The sequence below is a fragment of the Lottia gigantea genome (assembly GCF_000327385.1).
Source record: "Lottia gigantea unplaced genomic scaffold LOTGIsca_62, whole genome shotgun sequence".
Classification (NCBI taxonomy): domain Eukaryota; kingdom Metazoa; phylum Mollusca; class Gastropoda; family Lottiidae; genus Lottia; species Lottia gigantea.
The window spans coordinates 20,025-44,964 of NW_008710115.1; the positions used below are offsets into that span (position 1 = coordinate 20,025).

The window sequence follows — 24,940 nt, forward strand, 5'->3', positions numbered from 1 at the left end:
CCACATTTCATATTTTATCAAGAAGCGGATTCTACGTGACACGCTTTGATTCGTTGAAATCTATTTCAAGTGCAATTTAGACTAAAAATATCAGAAAACTTTATTTTACTTAAAATTGTAATCTAACTGTAATCATGCCAAAAACATAAAATGTACGTCATGGTCCTATATTGTGTCACGTGCCAATCTGGACGCGGTAGAACCCGGTCGTCGAAATCAAAGGAAGATAACAAAATCTCTAATTCTTTAACAACAATTTTCCACAGTTTTCTAAAGCAACATCCCAAAAGCAGCCGTCGGAAATGATAACAAAGTCTTTACTGGCTTAGTTTCAAATAATCTTTAAAATATTAAGTCAAAAGTCAGGTCAAAACCTTAAAAATAGTTCATAAAATTCAAACATGAACGAGGTCTCGTCGATGTACACACAAGGGCAATAACTCCGAAAGATTATTACCAGATTCGAACTTGACCGAGATCTCAACAATATATACATGCATACAAAATGTAATCAAGATCAGATACGTTATACGCCTTATGTCTTTCAAATATTTCCATGTTAAAATACACCAAATATATTGATTTGAAAATAAAAATAAAAGCCATTAAATCATATTAAAAGGATATGGTCCACTATAATAAATAAATATATAAACCAATATAATATAAAAATACAATACGATCATTATAATAAATATACAGCTTAATTACTTTTTGACCGATTTATATCGACCAATAATAGGAATTGGCGTACGAGGCGGAGCAGACGAAGGAATGTTATTTGCGTCTTGAATACAGCCTTGCTTCTCATAATGTAGTAACAAGGCTCGCCAAGTTGTATCACATTTCAACATATTCTTATTACCTGCAAAATAAAACATTGGGTATATAATGATAATTGCTTATTGGCTCTCAAAAAAACTCAATGATCATAGCCTTCTAGGGTAGGTTAACCGGAAAACATCTTCTTCAAGTCCCTAAAAACCTGATGTCAAGCCTTATATCTGCCTCTCTCAGATGTTGAGCTCAAAACTGTAGCTTCAAGGTAACGTCCAAAAAGCTACATAATGTGAATATTAAGAACGTTGACAAGATTCACGAATGGAAATAACAGATATGTTGATATAAAATCACCATTTCATCAGAGCCTTACCTATAATCAATAATCCCTTCCTCGCTCTTGTAAGAGCAACATTGGTTTGATTTTCATCAGCTAAAAATCCAAGATGTTCTGATGTCCATCCTCGAGTAGGAGACGGTTCAATTTTATACAAAGGTAGAGAACGCACGGTACTTAAAATAACATAATCCCATTCACCACCTGGAATAAAGATATGAGGAGGTGTTAAGTAATCTATTTCTGATTAGTTTTCAGGGACTATACAATCTTACTTAGGTTTAGACTCTCACTAGTCACATCTAACCATATCGGTAATCTCGACTTTGTTTGAATGATGGAACTGTCCGCTAGTTAAAGCAGCTCTTTCGTAGACAAACCAGACATCGATTTTGTACAATAAGAGTGAATAGAATAAGTTTCATCGACTGAAAAATTAATTGAGTACCATGTTCCTCTGATATTTTGAGTTTGGTTGATATTATGGAAGTCAATTTGACCAAATGTAGGTTGTAGAAATAAATATATGCATGTTCAAATGTATCTGTTATCAGGGAGCCACAACGAGCTATTTCATACATATTTACAAGAAATTAATAAAATAATTGATAACAATTCTACATGAAGTATTCTAAAGCAGCAAAAACTTCTTCTAACCTTGGCTGGCTACAACTGTATTTACAGTGTCGTCGAAGTTATATTCTTTGAGTTTCTTCTGAATCAAAGACATCTGTGATTTGTATTGTGTCATGATATTGATACTTCTTGGATTGATATCTTCATTCCTAACCATGTGTCGAAATAAGTCCACCTAAAATACAATGGAAAGTAAAACTGACGATTATCATCATGAATATATTCATTAATCATTTCCAATAGAGTGAGTATAGTAAGAATATAGTCAAGGAGACATCATGAGAGATAGAACAAAATGATAATCATATAGCTTCCACTAAGATAACATCTAAAAATAATGTCATCATAGGCCCTTTGTTAGTCAAATGAGTTCCGATGGACATAGATGTGTGTAACTGCTAAAAAAGGTTTGTGATGATTAACGGCATATATAAGAGACGCAGCTTACAATAAAACAAAAAACACAATGTAAATTCAAGTTTGTGTCAAACTAAAAAAATAATTAAATAAAATTTTTTTAACCAAAATCGCTATACAATTGTTTGTATATTAAAAGCAAATTTGTCGTTGTGAGAATATTATTACAGTGTTGAGTCTTCGATGTTAGGAAAAAATTAAACGAAATATAATTTGATAAGTGAAGGGATAATTATGTACATAATATTTCCCAGCATCAAAAAAGTATAAGGGTGAATTGAGAAGAATCTCAATGAAAGGACTTGCCTAGGTCATAGTTACAGTGTTAATATTACTTACAACTTTATCAACTTCCTGAATATTGGACTTTGATCGTTCGTGACCATCATCAGTGTGTACTGTTAGTGCTTCTTCTTCTCCTTCTATATGGAAAAACATAATCTTTTTTCCACCAATTATCCTTAAAGGCTGTTTAATCTCCCATAATGTAGATGGTCCTGTTTCTAGTTTACCTTCATAAAATTGCTTGGATGGAAATGCACATATATCAGGGTGCTGAAAAAGGTTCAACTGAAGTCTTAACTTATAAATAATTAATAAGATCAAATTATTATGTAAAGCAGAAATGTTCCAAATTTTATGAAGAGAGTTAATCAAATGCGCGAACTTCAGGACGAAAATATATTTTTAAGACATTGACCAATTTAACCGATTGAATCAGCGACTTCTACATAAATAATATGATAAAAACAACCCTTACGTACCATTCTGTATTGGATATTAAGAAAAATGGCCTTTTTAGCATATCTCTCAAACAATGACTTTTCTAGACCAAGTTTAGCGGCTTTAGAGCACATCAATATTGGGCGAAGTTGTTTATGGTCACCAATTAAAACAAGCTGGTTGGGTTTGGCAACAAGAATTGGTAATAAAGTCTCTGGTTCAGTACACATGCCACATTCATCAATTATACATTGGAATACTTTAAGACTTTTCATCGTTCTCCTGTTACCACCAACACCAGTTGTACACAAAATTGCTTCATATAATGGCAACTCTTCTTCTTCAGCTTGACGGACAAGTTTATGGTATGTCTTTATCATCATTTTGGTTATTCCCTGTGATTCCTTTTTAAACTTCTCGTCAAATTCACGAATTTTATCTGCATACGGTTTACCTTTTTGTCTAATGATATGGTGAAGAGCAACATTATGTAAGTCTTCAGGGCATTGTCCTTCTCTCCTTGTAGCTCTTGCGGGTGAAGCTTTGCCAGGCACAGGAAAATCGCCATAAACTACGGTCTTGCTATAAACTCGAAGTATTTTTGGGCATCTATTTCCCAATTTTTTTATAAGATTACCTGAAAAGAATATTTGACAACTTCGCAATCACTCAGGAGACAACTCCTTACATATTATCGCATGTACTAATCTAAATTTGTATAATTTTGCCATAGTTAATTTTCAGGAATTCCGAAGACATTATTTTAATCCATGTTTCACATTATTAGGATTTTTTGCCCCAATCTACAATTGGGTAAATGGCATTTTCGATTTATAAATTAAAAAGCTGCATAAAATATACGTCCATAATTACAAAACGATTTAAGATAAATCTTTATTACCCTTTCGGGAATTTTTGAGTAATGCAAGGCTGACAAAACAAAAGGGAACTAACATGTAATACATAGTTTGGACATACGAAACATTTGTTTGGACATACGAAATATTGTTTAATAAATTAATAGAATATGGAATAAAGGAATTGTTTGCCCTATTTGTACTGAGTTTTGGTACTAAATACCGTTTTCCTGGACGTAGTAAATTGAATTCTGAGTTTAGAAAATGGTTTGGATCTTCAACTTTATTTTGAGAAAGCTTCAGAACAGATTCATTGTTTAGAATGTTGAGTGAGGTGCACTTTATACCAATGATATTACTTGAGATATTTACTATTCGGTTAAGTTTTGTCCTATTCTTTACTGAAAGAGAAGCATGTCAACACTGTATTGAAAAACATAAAACACCCTGGATAAATGAGGAGTAGAAACGTGAAAGAATGTTCTTAATACATTGAAAGAGCGGAGTTTTCGAAGGAAATAATGTCGTTGCTGACATTTATTGTAAAGTCGATTAGTGTTTGGGATCCAAGTTAATTTATCATCAATTATTGTACCTAGGTATTTATATTCAGTTACAAATTCAACTGTCTGGTTATTTAATATTTATCATCAATGGTTGGATCTCTGTTTTGTTTGTCCGGAAGTCTGTGATAAGTTCTTTGTTTTTTTGGTGTTCAATTGCAGGAAGTTTGATTTACACCAGTCTACGAAATTTGAGACATCTGACCGGTAAAGCACATCGGATTTAGTGTCGTCGTTTAATAAGCCTACAAAAGCGGCGTCATCCGCAAACTTGACAGTGATACAGTTTCCTGAAATGCTTACACAGTCATTTGTGCATAGAATGAATAGTACTGGCGAGATGACACAAGCCTGTTGGACCCTTGTATTTGTGACAGCAATGGAGAATATTGATTCGTTGACTTTAACATATTGGATTCGATTTGTGAGAAAGTCACGAATCCACAGTATTAGAAAGGGATTAACATTCAAGATTTGAAGTCTTTGTATCATCAGGTGTGGTTGGATTGTGTTAAAAGCAGAACTAAAATCTACAAAGATAGCTTGCGATGCAAGGTAACATACGCCCACTGGCAGCTGTCAGAAATAATAAAACAGTGAGTAAAGTACGAATTTTCTCTTTATGAAGAAATTATTTATGCTGAATAATTCCACAAAATTTTTTAAAATCAATATCAATAACCCAAATACAACAAACAATTAAATCACACAGTTCTAATCAGGGGCAAAAAACAACTTTTGGCGCGTGTTTACAAAGTCAAGGGCAATAACTCAAAAAATGTTCATCAAAAATATCTCTTGTTAGAACTTGTCCGAGATCTTATCAATTCCAATGATCACACTAAGTTTCATCAAAATCGGTTGAAAACTGTAGCTTCTATTGTGCTCACAAAAAAATTTTGACGCGTTTTTACAAAGTCAAGGGCAATAATTCAAAAACCAAGTTCGAACTTGTCCGAGATCTTATCAATTCCAATGATCACACCAAGTTTCATCAGAATCGGTTGAAAACTGTAGCTTCAATCCTGCTCACAAACTATTTTTAACAAATTTCGACGCATTTTAACAAAGTCAAGGGCAATAACTCAAAAACCGTTCATCAAAAATGCGTCAAGTTAGAACTTGTCCGAGATCTTATCAATTCCAATGATCACACCAAGTTTCATCAGAATCAGTTGAAAACTGTAGCTTCAATCCTGCTCACGAACTATTTTTAACAAATTTCAACACGTTTTAACAAAGTCAAGGGCAATAACTCAAAAACCGTTCATCAAAAAGCGTCAAGTTAGAACTTGTCCGAGATCTTATCAATTCCAATGATCACACCAAGTTTCATCAGAATCGGTTGAAAACTGTAGCTTCAATCCTGCTCACGAACTATTTTTAACAAATTTCGAAGCGTTTTAACAAAGTCAAGGGCAATAACTCAAAAACCGTTCATCGAAAATGCGTCAAGTTAGAACTCGTCCGAGATCTTATCAATTCCAATGATCACACCAAGTTTCATCAGAATCGGTTGAAAACTGTAGCTTCAATCCTGCTCACGAACTATTTTTAACAAATTTCGAAGCGTTTTAACAAAGTCAAGGGCAATAACTCAAAAACCGTTCATCGAAAATGCGTCAAGTTAGAACTTGTCCGAGATCTTATCAATTCCAATGATCACACCAAGTTTCATCAGAGTCGGATGAAAACTGTGGCTAAAATCCTGCTCACGAACAATTTTTAACAAATTTCAAGGTGTTCTAAGTCAAGGGCAATATCTCAAAAACCGTTCATCGAAAATATGTCAAATTCGAACTTAACCGAGATCTTATCAATCTTAAGCATCACACAAAGTTTTATCAAAATCAGATGAAAACTGTAGTCTCTATAGTGCTCACAAGAAATGTTGACGGACGGACCGGACTGGGGCGACGACAATATACGACCACATATTCATGTGGGCGTATAAAAAGTACTCTGGAATACGATCTACATGTCTCCAAGTGTTTATAGATGTTATTCAGCAGAGAAGCAGTTGCATCAGTTACACTCCTTTGTGACCTGTATGCAAATTGAAGTGGATCCAATGCCCGACGAGATTTGTTGCTTCAGTATGTCGAGAATAATCCTTTCAAACGACTTCATAAGAATGGAGGTCAAGGCGACTGGTCGGTAATCATTCGTTTCCCTCGGATTTAGTTTCTTGGGAATTGGAATGATCTGTGATGTTTTCCATAAGGCTGGGATTGAGTGCATATCCAGTGACAATTGAAAAAGTCTACAAAATATGGAGCAAAGTTCCTCTTTGCATTCCTTAAGAACTATTCCGGGAATACTGTCAGGGCCGGTAGCCTTTCTTATATTTATGTTTGGTTCGTCTGTGATAGTAAAACCTTCTCTGTCTGTGACGTCAATAAACATTGATCTAAGTTCATTGGAGAAATCAAAACAATCAAACGAGCCTTACAAATGTCATAAAATGAGTTGGGTAACTCACAGAAATAATTTTGAGCTGTATTTAATTTTGATTGCTTTGAACATTTCATTATTATTTACAAGTACTAAACTTACGTGCTACAACATCAACTGATTTGTTAGAAGGACCACAATACAAAACTTGGTTTCTACCATCCATTGTTTTGTCTCCCTTTTTGGCTGGTTCTTCTAGCTTAATGATCTTATTAATCTTAGTGAAGAGATATACTAATTTAATACCAGTATACGTTTTCCCAGTTCCTGTATATAAAATCATTCACAAACATGAAAACACGAAAACAAGGTTTAGACAAATAATACCATGCCTTTGCAAAGGACAAGAGGAACGCTTCGCCATTTTCTGTATTTTCAAAATTACTAGAACTGCACGGTAATCGCATAATCTCTCCTGTCTTTTTATACATGGTGGAGAACGAGTCGTCATTTTAACTTTGAAACGCAGATAATTCTGGACACACCTAGATTTGAAGGTTCAAATTTCGACGGTGAGATGTGAACACTATTACTGATACCCGTTTTTGAGATTAAGATACGATTGGTCAAACGATGATGTTCTATTCTGGAAACTTACATTTCAAATGAACTCTGTTTGCACAAACCACATGAAAAGTAAATAAACCAGACCAGAAGTATAAAAATGAAGTTATGAATTACCAACCTGGAGGACCTTGTATCAATGTGAATGCTGATGTTAATGATTTCTCGATAGCCTCACATTGTTTTATATTGTTACCAGGTAATTTGAGGATCTGCAGTTCCTCTTTGGGTAAATCTTTTTCGATCTTCTTTCCCAAATGAAGGTGATCACGGTCTATGAAAACACATAATATACATGTACAACGTTTTTTCTTTTCCATCCCAACAAACCCATATATAAAAATAACAAGCCATTTCTATTACAGATTCTTGATTTATCAATAATATTTTTAGTAACTATCGTACATAACTCAAATACAACTCAAATAGTTCAAATCGATATTCTCGGGTTTCGTCCGCAACATGATTGTTCGGAGGGGCAAGTACTATGTCATTTTTTCGGGGGATTCCCCCCCCCCCCCCCCCTTGCTCACATATAGCTACGGGTCTACGGATGTATTAAAAGCTTACCTAACATTGGTATTGGGCTGTTTAAAACTATTGCTTTGACTAAAGGGTTACTCTCGATTACGTTCTTTTTGAGGACCTCTTTGAGTCGCCTGGAAAAGAAAATGGTAATTCAATGTCATCACATAGTCAGGGCCTTCTATTGTTTGTACATCAATGTGATATTTTCATCAAGCGCAGTCGTCAATCTGTGTCAAATCGTACCAAAAATCTAACTATTGTGTTCACAAACAAATTTTGACATAGTCAAAGGCAATAACTCAAATTCTGTTCATCGAAAAGTCTTTAACCTCTAACTTGACCACGATCTCATTGTTATAGATGATCAAACCAAATTTCAAAAAAATCAGTTGAAAACTGTAGTCTACAGTAATAACCTAGAAACCTATCATCGAAAATTCTTCAAATTCGAACTTGACCAAGATCTAATCATTATTAATGATAACACTGGATGAAAAAATCGGATGAAAACTATAGTCTTTATTGTGTTCAAGAAAAAAATATTGACGCGTATTTCAATTAGTCAATTATGGACTGACGTACGGACAGGGGTGACGACAATATAAAGAGAATGACATCCTTATTTCTATTAGCCTAGTATAAAAACGTAGTCGCAATTGTGTTCACAAGAAATTTTGACGGACGACGGAAAGGGGCGACGGCAATGCACGTCCACATTTCTATGTGGGTGTAAAAAATTTGAAAATATAACCAACAAACCTGTCTGTTTCTGATCTTGGTATTATCTCGAGAGTGAAAACATCCTGTGTTCCTATATTTATTACATCTCTCATTTTTGCACATGTTTCTGTGCCATGAAGTTCGAAATAAACCTCCAATTCATTTGATTCCATGTAATCTTCCCTTTTAGAACAATATACCATTTGCCCATGACCTACCCAGATAAAGGGATTGTCAGAGTCTTGAGCTACTTCTTTACGGATACAGACAAAGTCAGTTATAGGCTTTCCCTCTTCATCTTTACTAATGTGAATACCACCTAATACGTCCCTGTCTGAACAAAATGAATGGTTTAAAGTGAAGCTACCAGAATCTTGTGTTGTAAAACGTACTGGGACGTGTTCAATGAAAAATGTGTCACCGCCTTGAACACTTTGAACTGCAGCTTCCATTTCCACCAGGGCTGACCATGCCTTCACATATTCTGATATTTTCATCCACTTTCTTTCTTTTGTCGACTCAAAAGACTCCTTAGTAAGGCAGGTCACAGGATCATCTTTATGTTCCAAACAAAATATCAAATTATCAGCTAGTTTGACCATAGTAAACTTAGGTTTTGGAAGTCCCTTTTCGAAAACAGTCGATAGCTGAGTACACAGAACCCGACCAGGAGCAAACTTGAAACTGAACCTGAATAACATTAAATTAAATTAACACTATTTGGGTTCTTCCGAAGTTGTGTCCTGCTGATTGGCATCAGAAGATAAGATAAGATCAATCTTTATTACCAATTTGGGTAAAAAAAAAGTGAGAAAGGACATTGATTACATAAGTAGTTAATCAACCAGTTAGAAATATGGTTAAATAATGAGATGGAATTACACCAACTCTTTAACTTTAAACGATAGATCTCAAAACTAGACATGAGTAAAACTCGATGAAAACTTACCTACACATATCCGTTAATGATGAAATATTACTTCGACCACCTTCACAGGTAACTTTATCTACAGTTCCATATAATGTCCCTATGGGATTTATTCCCTCCATGCCAATTTGATCAATTATTCTTTCGACTTCCTTTTTACACCGCTTACTGCGTTGTTTGTCCTCAGATTCAGTCGATGATATAAGATTGGTGAGAAGGTCCGCCCACATTTTTAATGGTATGTATAGGCAATGTTTGATAGGGTTCAGTTGTAGTTTTTCTCCCCTTTTCATTTGAGGGCGGACATAGCCAACTGCCCCTTGAGTGTGGAAGCTTCTCTTTCTCCAAGAGGTTTCTGTAAGTGTATCTTTTACAGTTGGTCTTTCGCAAACGTCCAGTAAATGAAATGGTATATCATTATTCGCTATCAAAGATGGCCATTGAGGTATTTCAATTTCCACCCCGTCATTATCGGCTTGACTGATAAATCCTATAATCAGGGCCGGTTGGTTTGTTAACTCATATGCTAATTTTAGAGTTTTGCTGTGCTTTCTATACAATTTCTGTTGTTTTGTTCGTCGACCAAGATGAAGGCTTATCATTTGGAGCTCGTGGGTAGTATATGGTGCTTTCTTTTTATCCAAATAGGCGTGGATAAAGCGATGATTGATTAAATCAACAAACCGTCTCAACGGTGAAGTGAAATGTGTGTAAAGATTGAAGTTTAATGTAAAATGATGGGAACCTGTTGCCCGTGCTCCAGAGCATAACTTATACTCCGCTGATTCCATTATCCCATTCCAACGTGTCCGAGCAATAAAATGGCTTGGGTGTATATCATCCATACAGAGAATACTTTGCAACTTTTTCCAATCTTTTGTTTCCTTTGCTCTCAGGACTTCTGTCCAAACTGATTTCTGGACTGTCAGATGTCCGTCGGAATGATTATTGTCCAAGGATAGTGATGAATTTCCAATGCTGCTTTGACAAGAATAACCTTGTAAGTTAAGAATCAAATTACCAACCGGTTGATTTTGACCAAACCATTGGACAAGTTTTTTGTCGTCTGGTGGTTGTTGAACTCTAAGCAGTACTCCATTTGGGAATTGTTCTGTAATTATTTGGCCAATATGACAATTTGTCATTATCATATATTCTTCCACTAAATCGTGAGCTTCTGTTTCATTTTCACCGCGAAGAAAGCCATCACTATACTGAACATGATAGAGTCTTTTTTTTAAACGAGAACGTCTGATAGATTTAGACAGCCTGTACAAATCAGTTATCATACCATTAATCGTATCGGAAAATCCATCTCGGTAACCATTGATAATTAGTTGTGCTTCATGATATGTCAACTGTTGCATGGAGCGAACAAAAGATCGTTGAATTACTGGTTCGTTAAGCTGTTCACCGTTGGCATCCAGTTTAAAAATCACAGAAATCACACGACGAACCTCTCTCTCTTGAAGGCTACACCTATCTTCGCTCAATGGTTCAGGGAGCATATGAATGGATCTGGAATCTTCTGGATAAAAGCTTGTCGCTCTTTTTTCAGCCTCCTTATCAATCTCAGAGCTTTTTACTACAAAATGGGCTACGTCTGCAATATGAACGCCGACCTCGAAAATGTTTTCAGATAGCCTTGTTATATGAAGTGCGTCATCTAGATCCTTTGATCCCTTTGGGTCAATGGTCAATACATCAAAGTCATGGCTCGGTACAGAGTCATCTTTCTTCATACCCACAATTTCCTGGATTACTTCTGATGGGTAAATAGGGTCAATAGCAAATTGATTTCCAAGTATCTTAAGACTTGCTTGATAATCCTTATAGTTTTGAATTACGTCTATAACCATTCCTTTAGGATAGGCAAATTTGGGACTCCAGTTCAAATACACAACAACAAAAATATACTGTTGTCTTTTAGCAGGATTTATGGTAAAGAAATGAGAAAATTTGAATGATTTGTTCATGTCAAACTTGTATACTTCTATCTTGGAATTGGGAATGTTGGAAAATCTTTTTAAAACTTTATTATGGACAATGCTTATTTTAGGGACAGTCTTGCAGATAGGTACCATCAAATGGGCTTCTTCTCCAGTTATTGTACATAAAAAGACAGGATTTTTTGTATCAGACCTATTTCTTTTGAAAATCCCAACAACTTTACCACAGTCTTTATTGTTGGCTTTACCGATAATTTCTACACAGACCTCATCACCAGAAAATGTTTGTCCGCATTTAGATCTACCATTTATCACTATCTGCTCACCAATTGGATTTTCTGTTGTAGTACATGTAGCTGATTGTGATGAATCCATATTAATGACACATTTCTTATATTTCACAGGATTTGCTTGAATATTCTGTTCCATTTCAACCCTTGTCATCATTGCAGGATAAAATATTTCCCAATTTGTCAAATGAAAATCGAAGCGTTCCGTTAAATCTACATCATACTGAAGACAATGTTCTGTTTTCTTTTCATGTCCTTCCATTACCTTGATACTAGTTTCATACCAGGTTTCTTGTGGAACAGAAACTTCCTCATCTGATATTGGTTCATCCTGATCCACGTCTGACTGAGAATAAGAGAACAGTGATAGATTATCTGTGCTTGGGGCTGTGGTTAAACTGTAAGTGTCACTATCGATAAAATCATCCGACAAATCACTTTCTGTATCTACAATAAATAAACAGATGTGCAGTCATTTGGAATAATAATTCAAAATACTTCTATGTCTTATATATTCAAGGTGTAGGGGAATATAGCATAAGGTAAAGGTATTGATACTGAAATATTGTTTTTGTTTAATCCCCATTCGGTAATTATGAGTAAACGAGAGAAATAATCAGTCAAAAAGGAAATTTTTTATTATCTTTTATTTTTATCAGATAGCCACTTCAGTTAGCGTCTAACGACAGCACTCTTGAACGTTCGTCAAATCAACCTGTTGATCTAACCTGATAAACACCGCGTAAAAAAATGACAGAGGGTTAAAATTTGATTGATGAAGTGGGGTCAATTTTGCAATTACATTTGGATAAAATATATTATTACCACTTATCGGTGTAATTGTTGACAATTCTACATTTTGTACTTTATTTTCAGATTTGTTTTGTACATTTTCATCTTCATCTGGTGTCACCATTTCTTGTTTCTTATCTATTAATATACAAAAGAAATATGGTATCACACGCTCGTGCCATAAATAACAATTTCGTGGCGTTCTTTTTCATATTTAGCGGCACCTAGTAAAATATGATTAAGTTAATTCTTTTACAAGAACTTGTCGAATTGAAACTCTGCCTCAGTGGTCAAAAGTTAAACGCACATAACTAGAAGATCCTAGATTCCAACACTTCCGGTCGACTAAAACTAAATATGATGCATTTAGGTGGCAACTGCTACTGTGAATCTATAACCTGACCAACCACTATCAGTTGTGATGACTCATTAATGATCTGTTAGTAGATCCTGTGATTTACGGGAATGTCGGCCATAGGAGAATTGAGTTGAGATCAATGTTCCGACAATAAATAAATCTTACATCTTCGTCTTTTCTTCTTGCGATGACGGGACCGAATATCATTTTGACGCTCTTTGTCTTTCCTTAAGTTATCATCAACTAAATAAGAAGCCCCGACTGACTCTCGAGTTTGGATAGTTCGTTGAAATTTTATCTTTAAGCTCTGAAGCTCTGATTTCTTGTCTGTATTCTGTGAGAAGTAACATGTATTACATACAAGATAAAACATTTCTTAAAGCTTGAAAAAGAGTTGTGTAAATAAATTACTGACGTGTGAACAACAAAATTGGGTAAACGGTATTACTGTATATCGTAGTAAATGGTTTCAAAGGGTCATTCCGTTTTTTTGTAGGTCGAATACTTTTTTGCTCAAATTTGTTAAAACTATACACCAAAATCGAGAGAAATGTGTCCCCTAACATATCTGAAGCTGCTAGAAAGCTACAAGTAAAATAAACGCCTAATTTTTGATTAATCTGTCTCCTACGTGTTCTAAAGGTTTTAACTAATAATATCGAGCCATAATAGAGCCAAACACCAAAATCTCGTATTAAACCTTATACCAAAACTAGGTCAAAATCCTTAATTTACACTTAGTACTCTCAGTTTTTAATTAACCCTTTAAAAACTAATTCAGTTTGATCAAGTGGAGACATAGATATAAATAGCATATTTTAAGGTATAATTTACGACGTTTTTGATAATAAAAATGTTTTACAAAAAAATTGGAATGTCCCTTTACGGTATCTGAAAATGGGGTCAAATTTTTGAATAATGGGGTCATCTGGTTTTCACTTCGACTTTGAGGCTGGTGCGTTTATTTGAAGGTGTATATAACATAAAATCGTATTTGTATTGTTGCGTTTTTCTTGCTTAGGTCCAATAGGTCGTTGGTTAATAGCGCTCGTGTCTTGCAAGTTGCAACACGTTCAGTTCTAGAAGGGATTCTGAAATCTAATTTAACATTAATCTAACAATAAATTGAATGAAAACATTTGTAGTCTGTACCTGGCATATTTCAATAGCTTCATCAATCCTAGCTATAGCAGCTTCTCTTCTGTTTAATTTTTCAAAAGACCTAGCTATTGTTTCTAGTGCTTGAATCTTCTGATCTGTATGTTCCATATCAAATTCAGTAGCTACTTTTAAAACTGTAGAAAAAAGAAATAAATAAATGAATTATTCCGCCTTTTTATCGAGTTAACTCTATAATTTACTATTTCGCTCGATCTATATTTTGTTAGCTTAATGGCAACACAGTGGAACCTCAACATTTCGAACTATTGGACAGATGAATTGTTTTAAATGATCGTTATGAAGAGAACGCATACAAACCTGCTTTACAACCAGCGACTGCTCTATCAAAATCACCCTTAAATTCAAAATGTAAATAAGGTATTTGGAGGTATATAATTATATCATAATGTCATAGCGTCAATGTTAATATCTGCATGCGTTAACGACAATAACGCCCTGTACGCTTTTATTCAACTATGAGAAAATTGGACGCCTAATTTTAATTTTGAAATGTGATTCGAATAGCTGTTGTTGAGATCTATTAACTAGTAGATTACCTATAAATACGGTTATACCCCTTCAACACTCCCAATATGAACATTTTTAGAAATTTCGAGGGTGCACTACTTACCAATTTGAACATAGCTTGTCCCATATTGTTATATATTTGAATAGATATTATGGACAAAACAAATGGGTTAATTTTATATATTCCAATTACATGAATGGCTTGTAGTACAGTATTTAGTTCGCGACTTATACCGAAACAGGCTGCGACATCGTCATTGTCATGAGATTGTAACTTCGTTATGGAAAGGATTTCTTGGCAGAACTTAATCGTACTCTAAATTAGTAAATAAAAAAGAAACATTTTGACATGCTAATTGTATAAAGATAAATGCTTGTATCTACTCTGCGCGGCATACGCCTACAAGACGTCACATAAAATACAAATAAAACACCAGTTGGCTAGGTTGCAATGCCCATTAGATATTTATATTCTATAAACTATTGTCAGCGTGTCACTCGTGTATGCAGATAACAGGAACTGGATGGAAATCAGAATATCCTGAGGATTCTTGCATATAGCTTTCAAAGCATGTTATATAGTACTGGTGGAGTCAATGTTAAATTTGGACATAACTCTCGACACACCTTCACACTTTGGTCGAAGGTAGCTGTACTACACAGCAGGACCGTAGCCAGACTTGACTGGAAGGGCAAGTAATGTATCACGAGAGTGAATGGTGTATGGTGTTCAGTTGCAGTAATGGAGGGGGGAGGAAATTCATTTTGAAAGGCATTGATCCCCTTCCTCCCTGTAGCTACGGGCCTGCTAAACAGACAACGCCTTTGTCAATGATAACAATATTTTTGTTAAGTCATACCTTTCCTAGTGTCTTAGAACTTTGTATTGTATCCTGAAAAAAATCAAAATACATGTCTAACTTGTTTGTCAAACGTTAAAGGCTTCAATATTTTTTTGTCAGTGTTTGGCCGAAGTCTATGTGACAGATCTGTTTTGAGCAGGAAATAATCTCGCACAAAAAGCCTTAAAAAGTGAACACGGATGGTAATTTGAATACACCCTGATGTGACTAATATAGTTTTATTTTTCAATTCTTATTGTATAAGGAAATTGTTAGTCTTGACTAATTTCAAAAATCATCAACTCACATTCTTTATTTTCTCAATTAGAAGGTGATATACTGAAGATCGAAATAACTCAAGGGATTGAGCGGTCACTTTAATAGTTTTCCCTTCGTTTCGTTCCGAATAGAATAAACCCATTGCATTCAAACCTGAAATTTGAATTTGAAATAGAAAAGTTATATTTTGCCAAGTTCTACTTGGGCATTATAGTCGCCTTTCAGATATGTTCAATAGGCCTACCTATTCTTCCTTTGTCTGTAGTGGAAATTTTGACAAATTTTAAATTTGGCGACAAGATCAGATCAGAAAAAGACAAATTTGGGATTCCTTACTGGGATGTAAGGATTGCAAGTATCATTATCAGCTCTGAAGGGTACGAACCGTTGAAATGAATCACCAAATTCCAATGCAATGATTAAATGCTAGATGTTTTTTGTTCTGGTAAAATTATGTTTCGTTTGACTATAATTATGTTGGGATTGATTATACTCACCATAGAATAAATATCTTAAACAAGATATGAAAACATTGTCACTGAACTCACACTGAAATTTAAAAAAAAAACAGATTGCTAAACAATTTAATAAACAGGAGTGTACTTTCCAAAAAGTAGTTGCTCACATAGTCGAAAATTAACTGACATCTTTATTGACTTCCAAAGACTAATTCGATTGGCCAATCGAAAACATAATTCAATTTTCATTGTGAATTTAACATTATGAGCCATTTCCAATTTATTTAGTCAATAAGATCTTAAATAAGCGATAGAATCTATCGAGTTTTCATCCCATTTATATCAAAAAATGACAGTCTAGAAATTATCTCAATATGTAAAAGAAATTAAAAATACATTATATTCTATTGAAAAAAAATAGAGAGACCATATTACATCCTTGCCCAGGTCAAAGTAAAAACCAATAAATATGTTTTTTGTGTGGTTTCAGCATTTCTTCATGGTCTGAATACTAGAAAAGGTGAAAATTATTGCCACATGTACTCAATTATGACCAAATTTGTACGGTGAGATTACTACATTTGGACATATCTGATACAAGTATGGTGACAATAAAACCAACCTTTTCTAGCTGTGTTGCTTAAAACTCGGATGGACGCGCAGGTAAAGGTTTGGTCGACTTAAAAAGAATTGTCATATGATTACAGTTTATTTTTAGTATGTATATATATATGGATAACTGAGATCGCGCACGAGTTTGAGAGTCATTACGTTGACTTTTGAAACGCGTCAAAAATCAGACTGTTATTAAGACTAAAAGGTATGCCTATGTAGACTAATGAGTTTTTTTGATGAACTGTTTTAGTAATTGTCTTTAAATGAGAAGTAGGATTAAGAGACTAAAGATTTTAGTAGATTAAAGTTATTTCTATAACAGACATTGATTAACACTGTATTTTTCTGTACCCGTGTTGCTATAAGGTAGGTACTGGTTGTTTCATCCCCGCCCCACCCCTTCTGGCCATCATAATACACGTGTTTCACTTTCAAAAACTTAGATTCTAGATGAGAAACTTCACAGGTTTTCTCACTTTCCAAACTCGTTTTTTGAATCGGAAAATATATTACTTGGCAAAGTCAAATGCCGTTCATTTTGATATCGAGAAAGTCGAAATCTCTCGAGATCATAGCAAAGTGGCAACTTTCGTCTGACCCTTGAGTACGTTCACAGGACAGATGAACTTTTTACACTGTGACGTAAAAATGTCCCTTATTGGAAGCAAATGAAATCTATTTCATCATATTTTATGAATGTCACGTCACATACCTTATCTGAAACATCTCCTATGAAATTTGTGATCCTCAACATCCAACGACTTTGTGCTGTTCTTCTGCAAGGGCAGTAGAGAATTCTACTTGATAAAATTGTACGGAATTTTTTAGCATAATTTTCATCAAAGTCACCGCAATTTATTTTACTTTCAGCCATATTGAACATATCGCGAACGTCAACATCGTCCACTTCATCGTCCTCCACAAAAAAATCCTACAAGATATAAAATACATTTCAGCAACATTTTTAAATCTTCATTTGAAAGTATGATAAATAAAAGAACATTTTGCTGGAAATGACATTATGGCTATTACATATAGTGACAATTATATGAATGCGGCTGTGACGAATATAAAACAGTCATGTACTCTGTGACAGGTACTTGACACGTACTTTATGTCAGGAGCATGTCAATGACTCTGTGGGGTCCATTTGCTCCATAGTACAAACGCCCATGCTACCACATTTTATAGTATTCATGAATTCCAATGCCTAGTTCCACATTTATTTTGTATAATTTCAGTACAAATAAGTTATTATACCAGAGAATCAAAATACTCCTCTTCAGCTTCTTCATTGTAAGGTATTCTCGATTCTTCTAACCTCAACAGTTCTTGCCTTCTCTCTTTTTCCCTTTGTAGTGATTGCAAATAATCAATGTGTTGTAATAATCGTTTCTTATCTTCATTATCCTGACAAAAACATTTTGATTAGAGTTAAATATAGGAACACCGAATTTCAGTTTTGAATAATCAAAGTTGATTGATCTTAACAATGATATTATTTTCTTTATATTATACAGTCTGTTCAGAGTTGCCGTATATTTCTAGATTTGGCATCTTTATATTATATATATTTCTAGATTATTTCAGAAAATCTCACGAAGATTGAGTTGATTTGATTCGCCACCCGATCAAGTACTGCGATGCGATACCGCTTAAATTGAATCCTGGGTTTGATACAAAAATCATTCTACATACCAGTATGTTGTATTACGTGATAGTAATTTGTGTAGATAGAGAGCATAAACTCTGTTACAATAAGATGTGATTTGTTTAAATTTGAAACACATGTAAGAGCGAATATAATATTTAAAAAAATTGAATTTTAAAGAAGAAATTATATTAGTCTTACTGTGTAAGCTTCTTGAGCTTCTTTAGCGCTCTCTATAGCTAGACTGTATATCTCTTTATATTGATATGCTTTGGATTTTAGTTCTAATAACACTGCTCTGTGTGTCTCCTTTCGACAACATGATAAAGCTACATTTAATAAAAATACAAAATATATATATATAAGATGATTATAATAATAATAACACTAATGATAATTATGTTGTTTTAGCAACGTTTAAAAACTTTCAAATCCAAAGCATGAAAGGTAACATTTTGCGCCTGCAATTGTAAAAAATATTTATGCGTATGGGGGCACTTTAACCATCTATTTGCACCAATCTAATTGGCAACACTGTCCCTTTCATTTCTATCTATACTTTGAGATAGAGAGTTTTAGATTATTACAAAAATTAGAAATGTACTTACTTATAACTTTTGATTAGATACTGTTTAACATCAATTTGAAAATTATATCAACAGATTAATACAAGCTTCGGCTTGTTTCTGAAACCTTTTATGTATGTATGTATAATACATAATATAGGATTAAATATGGTTTAAAAAACAAGAAATTAACTTACAATCTTTAACTTTTTCCAGTATTTGGTTAGGATATTTCTGAAACAGAACAGCAAAGCTGACAAATCAGACGCGCAGTTAGCAATTCCGCTAAATTTAATATTCAAATTGGCCTAATGTAATTTTATGTATCCGGTTAGTAATCTTAATGTCTTCGCAAATTTTATATCGAATTTTGTGAACTTTATTTTAAGTGAATTTAAATATCAGTTTCACAACACACTGAATAACTTTGCGTTGATAAAAACCTGCTCAATTTATTTTCGTTTAATAGTTATGCATTGTTTTAAAGCATATTTTCAAAGCTTTATTTACTCAATAATTTGGTATATTTCACGAAAAACCTCAATTACTACCCAACAGAAAGCTGAGTAATGAAATATAGAAAATCAGTTTATAAGGGATAATTATCGTAGGCTATCATAGATTAAAGAAGATATGTAAATGTACGTGATTTTACCTGAATATCAATACACTTAATCATTTCAATTAAATTCTCTGTTATCAGTTCTATATTATCATCATTGTCAGGCAATTTTTCAAGAAGGGTGGCAATAAATTCAGCTATGAAATAACATGCTGGAAAATGATTTATTTGATATGCTCTGCTCCTAAACTTTGCAATATCTTTAATCATCTGAAATAAAAGAACTATATTTACGAAGATTCTTAGGGTAGTTCAAAAATCCAGAAGGACAAGGGCCATAACTCATATTAAACATTTTTCAATTTGGTTCATCGTTTGGTTATTTCGCCAAGTTTCGTTCAGATCCGTCAAGGATTGTGCATTCTAGAGTGTTTACGAGCTAAAACTAGATCATAAATCTAAAATTGCTAAAAAATGGCAATAACCCATATCAAATATTATTCGATTTTTTTTTCATCTCCAATAGAGTTTATCATTGAGTGATAATAAACATTTCAACAAAAGTTTCGTCAAAATTCTGAGTGGTTACGAACAATCGTGGGCAGACGAACGGACGCCAATATGCCCTTTAAGTTTTGGCGTATAAAAAGGAAAATGTGTCCCAAGAAAAGCAATTGCAATATAACAAGGGTTGAAAAAGCTATTTTCAATGTCGTCACAAGCTGTGCAACTTGCAAGTTCTAAAATGATTTTCTTTTTTGGATAATGTACCTAGTTTACAAAAATGTGGAAAGCAGAAGATCCATTCATAAACAGTTATCAACTTATCAGTTATCATTTACCTGAGTTGAGAATTTACTTCTACCTAAAAGGCCGTAGAACTTTTCGAGAATATTAAACAAATTAGTTAAAACATTGACATATGGCTTCTCATAGTCTTCAAGATCCATTACACATGATGTATCAATCACAACCAACACTGAAATATTTAACATTAATATTTAAGTCGTTTACAGATGCATAGATTTGTTTAGAAAAAAATTGATATTAATTATTTGTAAATATCTATAGAACAAAGGTCAAAAAGACCAAATTTAAAACATGCACGAATAAAGCTTGTATTTTAGCAAAGTGGACTGTTTTCCACGTTTATTAATCTATAAGGTGCATTGACATTTTGAATAAAACAAGCAAAATGAAATTATTGTCATGTCATCAATGTTAGGATTCTTGGACCATCAGTCTGTTAATGTTTCTTAGAGACGCCACTAAACTGATGGCGCGATAGATAAATATAACATTTTACAGTTTACCTACCATTAGTATAAAATCTGATAACACTCATTATATATTGAATATCATCTTCAGGTATATTCTGAAAGTGAACAAAGTATGGGAGGGTTTCTATGTCCAAAATATATTGTAGACAAAAAATCCGTATATTATTACATGTATTTAATATATAATAAAAAAATATGGAATTGAAACAAGTTGGCAGTAAATATTAACTATCTTTAACGGTGTTACTCATTTACTTTAACTATATTATACTTTTGGCATCTTATTGGAATTTTATGTATATTATATAGATTTATGGATTTATCTGATTAATCAGGGATTCTGTTGTATATTTATGACACCAGGTAAGTCCATTGATATTAAAAATTGAACTCATCCAATTAATTACCAACTAAAAGGCCTATTTCTATTTTTATTATCTGTTATGATTCTATGTCAGTTCGTCCAATCTGCATCACTGATAGGGAAATCAAGGAAACAATCGAAATCTATCATTCAGTAATAAATGTCGTATGAAGTCCAAAGAGAGCTGAAGATCCACTACAACTATAATAGGCCTATTATATCAGAAATATCAAAACATAACCAGAAACATACTGTAGAGTTTTAACCTGTACAATCTCAAGACAACCTACTATACAGTTTGGAATTTCAGTTAACAATGGTGTCATTATTATTATTATTTTTGAGATTAACTTACCTTTAAGTTGATAAACATACATAGCCTGTGGTTCAATTTAAGTTTTAGTTCGTTAAAATTCTCATTTTCTTTTCTTTTATCAAGATAGTCATTTAAGTCTTTGGTCATTTGATTCACTTCTGACATCTGAAAATTCCCGGATTGCAATTGAGCTTTCAACCTCATCAGCAAAGGCTCAATGTAATCATCAAATACCACAAGATATTCCTATGTAAAAAAAACAAAAAAAACATACGTTCCAAAACGAAAATTATCTCAAATAGCGTCATTATCAAATATTGCAACCTTTGTGTATTCCAATATTTTCCTGTCTTTCTCTAATCTATAATTCCAAAAGATCAAAGCCAAAACTTATCAAGCTAATTTCTCTTTTTCAGTACATAAACAATAGATGTCGGTTGGAGAATCTGAAGGGTTCAAATTAGAGCTAAAGGTGTCTCAAACAATACACATCACAAACATAGTCTAAAACCACTTTTGAATCTGACCGCTTGTGAGGAATTCTCTGGTATTCATTTTAACAGATCCAGCTTTGTGTATGTATTGCAATTTTTTTAGGTTATACATGTAAACAACACTCTGCCTCTACATGAAGAATATTATTGGTATCGGGGACACTGATAGCATCAATTTGCAACATTCCAATTTTCATTCATGCTTCTGCGGTACCCGCATTTCCACTAAAAAGAAGTGTTTGATGACGTGTGTTTTTTAACACAGATGTTATATACCTGTATAGCTGTACCTCAGGAGGTATTTGTCGAATCGTACCCAAATGCAAAATTGTCTGATAGGCGGGTAAATATAGGCCTTGAGAGGGGGTACCTAGAACAAATTGCAAAATTTTATTTTTCACACACAAAACCATGACAACCATGTCTAATTGGCTAAAATCATAAATGGCCGCCAAGAATACATAAAATCGTCAATATCTTGGAAACGACCCACCCTTGGTAAAATGATGTATTATGTTTAGACAGAAAATCGACCCCTCTGAGTTCAAAAATCATAACTTCATTTATCTGTGACGTCAATGTCATTTAATAAAAGGTAAAACATGAATAGATATGGTGGTGAGAAATACTGCATTAACTTTTATTTATTAAACTGGGGACCTGAATTCGCCCAGTGGACTAGAGGTTGGTCTGTTAGTCTGATTGGCTTTAATTTTACTGGACAAGGTTATAATTTAAGTTGCGGTTTTTCGAATTATGCGACTATCATCCTGTATTTATACACATGGTAGAATTTTTCTTGTAGACTCTCATAATTGGCAAGGACTATCTTACTTGTTCGATTACTGGTAGTATTGAACTAGATAACAAAGGGTGCCTTAACCTGTTTCGTTGGAGTCCATCATCATATAGAGAGGGATTGAAGATTCTACTCGGTTTTCTTCGAAAAGAGATGGGTATACGGGTAAAATGATCTTAGCACTCGGTAAGGTCTGTTTGGCTGTTGAGATGAGTATCTGATTCTGATTCATCACACTATATTGAGGGTTGACGGTGTGTGATGGGTACCCTTGTAAGAATGGTGCAAGCCGATGATTTGTACGGCAGGGGGATTTCATGTTGATTGTCCATTTAGTTCAGTGTAAGAAGTCGATTGGGTACTGATTTGGCAGATGTATTACTGGTCCAAATGTGCTCAAAGGAAAGAGAGATTAACGGAGACTGGATAACGTGGAAAACAATGAGAAGACGTATAGATAGAGAACTGGGGGCTGTTTAGATACGATGGTGACTACTTGGTGATCTGTATCTATTTCCTCAGTTGGTAGGGATATGGTTTCGTTGATTGTCTGGTAGAATTTGTGAGCTTCTCCTGAAGGGTAGTTTGATAGTGGTCGATTTAATACTACCTGCGTCCAGAGAGCCATGTACAGTTGAGGGATCTATTATTCTCGTCGACGGGAATAAAACTATTCAACTTAGAAACTCTAAAATTTGAATGTAGGTCGACCTTCCTTCTGGAGAGTTAGGATTATCAAATGATGGAGACAATGCAGAACCTGACAGCCTACCTTAACGAAGGGTTCTTTCTCCTTCTGAGTCGGGATTAGTAGGCGTCGATTGGCTGGTGGTCGTTTCTGCTGTTGGTTTGGTCGGCGGTAATCTATGGATGGGTAGGATGGATTATAGGTATTTCAGTGATGTGGTAGGATATAACTTGCTGATTTGGTAGGTAGTAAGTCTCTATGAAATACAGGGACTTTGTACGTACGTGGTTGATGGTTTGTATTAGGATATGGCGTCTTGCCATTGGTTGGAAGAGGGTGCGAACTATAATACAACTGGATGGAGGCTAGTGGACGAATGTATAGAGATTATAACAGAATGAAATATGTTTGCGTAGCAATGGAGATCAAGGTATGCAAGTGAGTTAAATGTGGGCATCCATCCAGTTTAAACGAGTTGGGTTGGATTCTTCCACATCAGAGATACACACCTGTCAATGAGGAGCTGCAACAGACAGTCTGCTTCAAATGATACGATGTAGCCCCAATGGTGATTTTCATGACACTCTGAGGATGAGGAGTTCTAAATGGGATTTATGCAGTATTTTTCATCATATATATTTATTTTTTACGTATTTTTATGTTTTGACGATTCATACTTATAGCACACATGTATGTTGTCCGTTTTTACATTGCATTAAATGATGACGTCATGACTTTCGAACTCAGAGGGGTCGGTTTCCTATCTGCACGATTCATCATTTTTACCTTGGGTCGGTCGTTAATATGATACCATATAACCCATTTCAGGTGAAAAACAACATCTTTCAATTTGTTCTAGGTATAATGTTATTTTTACCCGCATATGAGGTCTTACATGATATAATCTCACACACACAAAAGGTTATATACATCTGACAGGGACAACGGCAGTAGGACCTATACGTCCACATTGCGCGATGGTGCGCTATGGTGCTCGATGGTGCTCGAAGTCCCACCTTTTTGGCAAAAAAACTGCAGTCGATCGACAAAAAAATGATCAGGTACTATCGGCACCAAAATAAAGCTTAGTGAAATGGGGGTAGAAGATTTCGACTTTTCAACAAAAATGACGGGTGAAAAAAAAACTCTTTCTGTGCTGAATTCATTCACCATCTCAACAATCTATAAAAGCATTGACTAGTCTTGCGAATTTTAAAGTATAAAACTTCATCAAACATGTCAAAATTCCAGCGCCAATCGAGCTGATTTGCTGATCATGCTGATGAAGCGAAAGGTTACAGATATCAACCTCAAAACTTTTACCCAAACGGTATAGTAATTCTACTTTAGGACAAAACTCATTGGAAACTTTAGTGCTTAATATTCAAATCATTAATCTCACCAAACCACTTTCTTCAATACTGTGCGGTATATTCGCCAT

At 34.2% G+C, this 24,940-nt stretch overlaps 1 protein-coding gene across 1 annotated transcript; it reads right to left on the minus strand.

The window, feature by feature from the left end:
• Positions 1 to 707: 707 nt before the first annotated feature.
• On the minus strand, positions 708 to 24,940 carry LOTGIDRAFT_166880 (hypothetical protein; the record flags this gene model as incomplete). Its single annotated transcript, XM_009064350.1, has 27 exons — positions 708 to 865; positions 1,154 to 1,321; positions 1,775 to 1,928; positions 2,510 to 2,725; positions 2,935 to 3,530; positions 6,870 to 7,034; positions 7,453 to 7,605; positions 7,902 to 7,990; positions 8,619 to 9,269; positions 9,529 to 12,193; positions 12,572 to 12,676; positions 13,062 to 13,230; positions 14,049 to 14,191; positions 14,376 to 14,412; positions 14,689 to 14,901; positions 15,446 to 15,478; positions 15,735 to 15,859; positions 16,204 to 16,255; positions 17,492 to 17,710; positions 18,040 to 18,189; positions 18,632 to 18,759; positions 19,194 to 19,230; positions 19,652 to 19,828; positions 20,401 to 20,537; positions 20,876 to 20,933; positions 21,558 to 21,764; positions 24,902 to 24,940. The coding sequence occupies 27 exons, from the start codon at positions 24,938 to 24,940 to the stop codon at positions 708 to 710; spliced, it is 7,044 nt and encodes a 2,347-aa protein (XP_009062598.1).